Source organism: Teleopsis dalmanni, chromosome 1 (genome assembly GCF_002237135.1).
Source record: "Teleopsis dalmanni isolate 2A chromosome 1, ASM223713v2, whole genome shotgun sequence".
Classification (NCBI taxonomy): Eukaryota; Metazoa; Arthropoda; class Insecta; order Diptera; family Diopsidae; genus Teleopsis; species Teleopsis dalmanni.
The window spans coordinates 58,892,965-58,896,933 of NC_051846.1; the positions used below are offsets into that span (position 1 = coordinate 58,892,965).

The 3,969-nt window shown below is 33.2% G+C and overlaps 1 protein-coding gene across 1 annotated transcript; it reads right to left on the reverse strand.

The window, feature by feature from the left end:
• Nucleotides 1–234: 234 nt before the first annotated feature.
• LOC119688682 lies at nucleotides 235–2,832 on the reverse strand. The gene is made up of 2 exons (XM_038103374.1): nucleotides 2,547–2,832; nucleotides 235–2,495 (listed from the first exon to the last, which is right to left on the reverse strand). Exons 1-2 carry the CDS (start codon nucleotides 2,745–2,747, stop codon nucleotides 363–365), a joined length of 2,334 nt encoding a protein of 777 aa, XP_037959302.1. The 5' UTR covers nucleotides 2,748–2,832; the 3' UTR covers nucleotides 235–362.
• Between the last annotated feature and the right edge of the window lie 1,137 nt (nucleotides 2,833–3,969).

The window sequence follows — 3,969 nt, forward strand, 5'->3', positions numbered from 1 at the left end:
TTTGAGTTTCCTGCATATAAGTAACTGTTGTGAAAATTTATCAAAATGTACAGTATATATAGTTTTGGATATACTGATTGCATGGTTTGTAAAAAACCTCATGCTCTTGTTTCACTTAAGGATATTTATATACTTTTTTTTGATTGATAGAACTTATTGATGGCTCCAACAAAGTTCAACTATCATAAAATGATTCTGAATATTGAATATTTTCGATAATATTGTCTTATATATTTTCCACTTTCTTTACATTTAATATTACACTAAAATTTTAAATTTATTGCATTTTATATAAAAAAAAAACATGTTGCCAAAAAATAAGTAGTAAGTTGAATTTTGGTCACTGTTAACTTTTAGACATCTTAAAATTCGAATAGCACTGCTATCGGACAATGATTGCTTTCCAAGTACTTGTCTTCTATTACGCTTTTCATGATTTTCGGAATAAAGCGTTCAGATACAATGCAATAATCCAGACGCCAACCAACACTATGTTCGCGTCCTTCACCTCTTCTAGACCAGTATGTATATGCATCTTTACAATCAGGATTAAAGTGACGAAAAGTATCCACAAAACCAGAAGTAAGCAATTCATTTAGTTTTTCTCGTTCCTGTTTTGAAAATCCAGGAGTTTCTTCACACAATTTCGGTTTCGATAGGTCAATTTCCTTGTGTGAAACGTTCAAGTTTCCACATATTATAACTGGCTTGCGTTTGTTTAACTTTTGTACGTGCTGATGAAATAAGCTGTCCCATCTTAAGCGATACCTTAATTTTGCTAGATTCACGCCTGCACTTGGTACGGCAACGCAAACTACGAAGAACTTTTCAAACTCGGCTGTAATGACACGGCCATTGAAGTCAACAATTTGTATCCCATAATCAACATTCATCGGCATCTTCTGACTGAAAACAGCCACTCCATTACTGCCATCAGGTACACATAACCAGTATTGATGAAAACCTTCTACACGTTTGACGACATCTGGAATCCTACCAAAGGAGCAGTTCACTTCCTGCATGCAAAAGATATCAGGTTTTTCTTTTTCTAAGTACTTAAGACCTCCTTTTCGCGACCAAAGATGAACACCATTGACATTCCAACTTGAAATTTTAAAATTATAAAATACTATATTGTTGTCCGTTCGGTGCTTTAGCTTGTTACGTTTTAAATCTCTGCATATTCTTTTCGCCGGAGGTAGTTCTATTTCTTGATCGGTATTATCTGAAAATGGGCGACGACGTTTTCGGCTCAAACGTTTTACAACTAATGCTTCTAACGACAGTTTTTTTACAATATTCACGTTTTGCTCAGTTGTGTCTACTACTAATTTTGAGGAACTCGGTTCTTCCGTTGTTTGGGTTGGTGCCTCGCTTTCCAGATTTTTGATTTCATCTGTATGAAGAGAATCAGCTGAATTATTATGCTTTTCATCTGTTACAGATTGTTCTAATATTGTTTGATCTGCTATTTGATTTTCCTGAGCAGTGCACTTAGTTGCGTGATTTTCGTCATTGTCCGATTTAATAACTGTAACTGGTTGTTCAGCAAGAGTACTGGTTTGCATCTCAATATTACTTACCAATTCGTCAGAGATAGCAGGTTTCTCTGCTGAAGTTACTTGTTTTTTAGTGACTAAATCCTCTAGCGCTGGTATTTTAACAATACGTCCCGTTTGTAACCTACTATCATCCACCATATTTTCCAAATCTGTGAATTCATTCGCGAAGATTGTTTGAACACTTTGTTCATTCTCGGGTTTGTCACCTTTAGGAGTATCAGATGAAGTGCTTTTTGTTTCGTTGGTATTGCATTCTTTTAGTTCTTTCTGATCATTTATATGTTTTTCACAGGACTGGCAATTTGTTATGTGGTCTTCAACTCTATTTAACTCGGTGACTGAAGCTACTAATGTAGGTATTTTCACTAGACTGTCTTTTTGCACTTTATCATCATTAACATGGCTATCGGAAGTTGTAACTTGTTCTGTTGAAGTCATTTGATCAGTTTGTTGATTTTTGCTGTCAACTAAGCAAAGACAATTTGTATTACTATTAGTTTTTTTACTAACGGCACAGGCTTCTAACACTTTCTGAGGATTAACTTGTTCCTCATTGGATGAGGAGTTAGTTGTATTTTCTTCGACTTTGTTTAAGCTAATGACTGCAGCAGCTTCATTATTCACTTGACTTATTGAAACTTCCGTGTTTATCGTACCGATCATATCATCATTCTTTTGACACTCAAATTTTTCTAAAATTCGGTCATCTTCTTCTTTCAGATCTTCTTTAAGAAATTCATAAGCCGCAGAAGTTTTTTGTTCAATTTTCTTATTGCTTTTTGGTGCAATAACGACTTCATCCATTTGATGTGAAACACATGCTTTCTGCTCCTTTAACTCAACCTGGACATCTTTTGGTATTACGACTTGATCTGCTGTAGCTGCATTTTCTATTGTTTCTTCTTTTGTAGGACTAGGCACGTCTATTATTATCTGGAATAATGCTTATAAAAAATTGCATCTCATTGTATTTTAGTCACTTACTTCTTTTGGTGTGGGGAGGTCGGTTTCAAAAGATTTGACCGGGAACTCATTCAGGCAATTTTCTAAGTATGCTGCAGTTGCTATAATGGTCGGTGCATCGAAATCATCATCAGAGTTTGCTGCAGTGACTCTGTTCAGAATGTCTTTAACATTTTTTGTGAAAACTGCTACAAATTTACGCTTTTTAGTCGATTTTGGCATTTTAAATTTTTATTTGGATATATTTTCCGAAAATTTTGATGGGAATAATTTTCCAAAGTTCGTGTTGTGTATACTTCGAATAAAAATTTTCTTTTAAGTTAAAATTTACATTATGATTTTGAAAGAAAATTAGGATTACTACGTTACAATCAAACAGAAATATTTCGAAATTTTTGAATATTGATTAAAAACACCTGATAAAAAAATGTTGACATATATATATATATTTCCATACTATTAAAGTCATTTGGTATTTCTTTGATACAAATTTCTTTTAATCCTCAACTGTATATGTATTTAAGAAAACGAGTATGCCAGACAATATATCATTATGACATGCAATTGTCCATAAGTAAACAAAAACCTTTTGTACCTGTATTATCCTTGCTATTAACTCAACTGTCTTGAGCGATGATTGATGCAGCAAAATGACTAAACAATTTTCCAATTTATAGTAGTTTTATTCCTGCAAAAATCATTGCAAATAAATGGTCTCGAATAAATTTATTTATTTGTTTGTATATCCTTGCCCGGCGTGCATTATCCTGCATAAAAATGTCAATTTGATTTTCTTTCGTGCGCTGACATTTGCAGTTTTTCTAATTAAACGTGAACTTCACTAAATTATCTGTCAAAATTGCTGCGCCCTTCGAAAGGAAAGGGAATGGACAGAGCATGGAAGTCAAAATGATAACTTTCTTTCATTTTTGTGATATCATCGTAAATAAAATTTTTGCTCATTACTCGTATTTTGACGCTGATTTAGTTGATTACACTCCACCTTCATCCACAAGGATTATATTTCTGCTTAAGTGAAATTACTGTGTAAATTGGTTTGAGATTTGTTGCAATTGTGGGTGTGCTTTAGTATGAAAGTATCCTTATTATGTTTACTGGAAATGTATTTATATGAATTATTCATGTAAGTAATTTAAGTGAATTGGGAGTGGCTGACAACTACTCTATACAATTATATCCCTTAGTTGAATACTATGAGTGGTTGTATAAAACAAATGCATGTCAATATATGAGAGCAAATCACAAGAAAGATAAAACCGTTGCGACTATGATTTGTAATTAAATCAATATAAAAAATAAATTAATGGATAAATTTTAAAATAGTTCGTATTTAAGTATACATTCCACCGTATATGAATGAGTGTTAAGCATTTCACGAACTCTGCATGGTAATCTCCCTGCTGACCAAACTGATTTGCGAAGA

Coding starts and splice junctions, on each gene's coding strand:
- LOC119688682 (XM_038103374.1), bottom strand. CDS start 2,747: ATGCCAAAATCGACTAAAAAGCGTAAATTTGTAGCAGTTTTCACAAAA. Junction 2,496..2,546: donor ACCTCCCCACACCAAAAGAA/GTAAGTGACTAA, acceptor GCATTATTCCAG/ATAATAATAGACGTGCCTAG.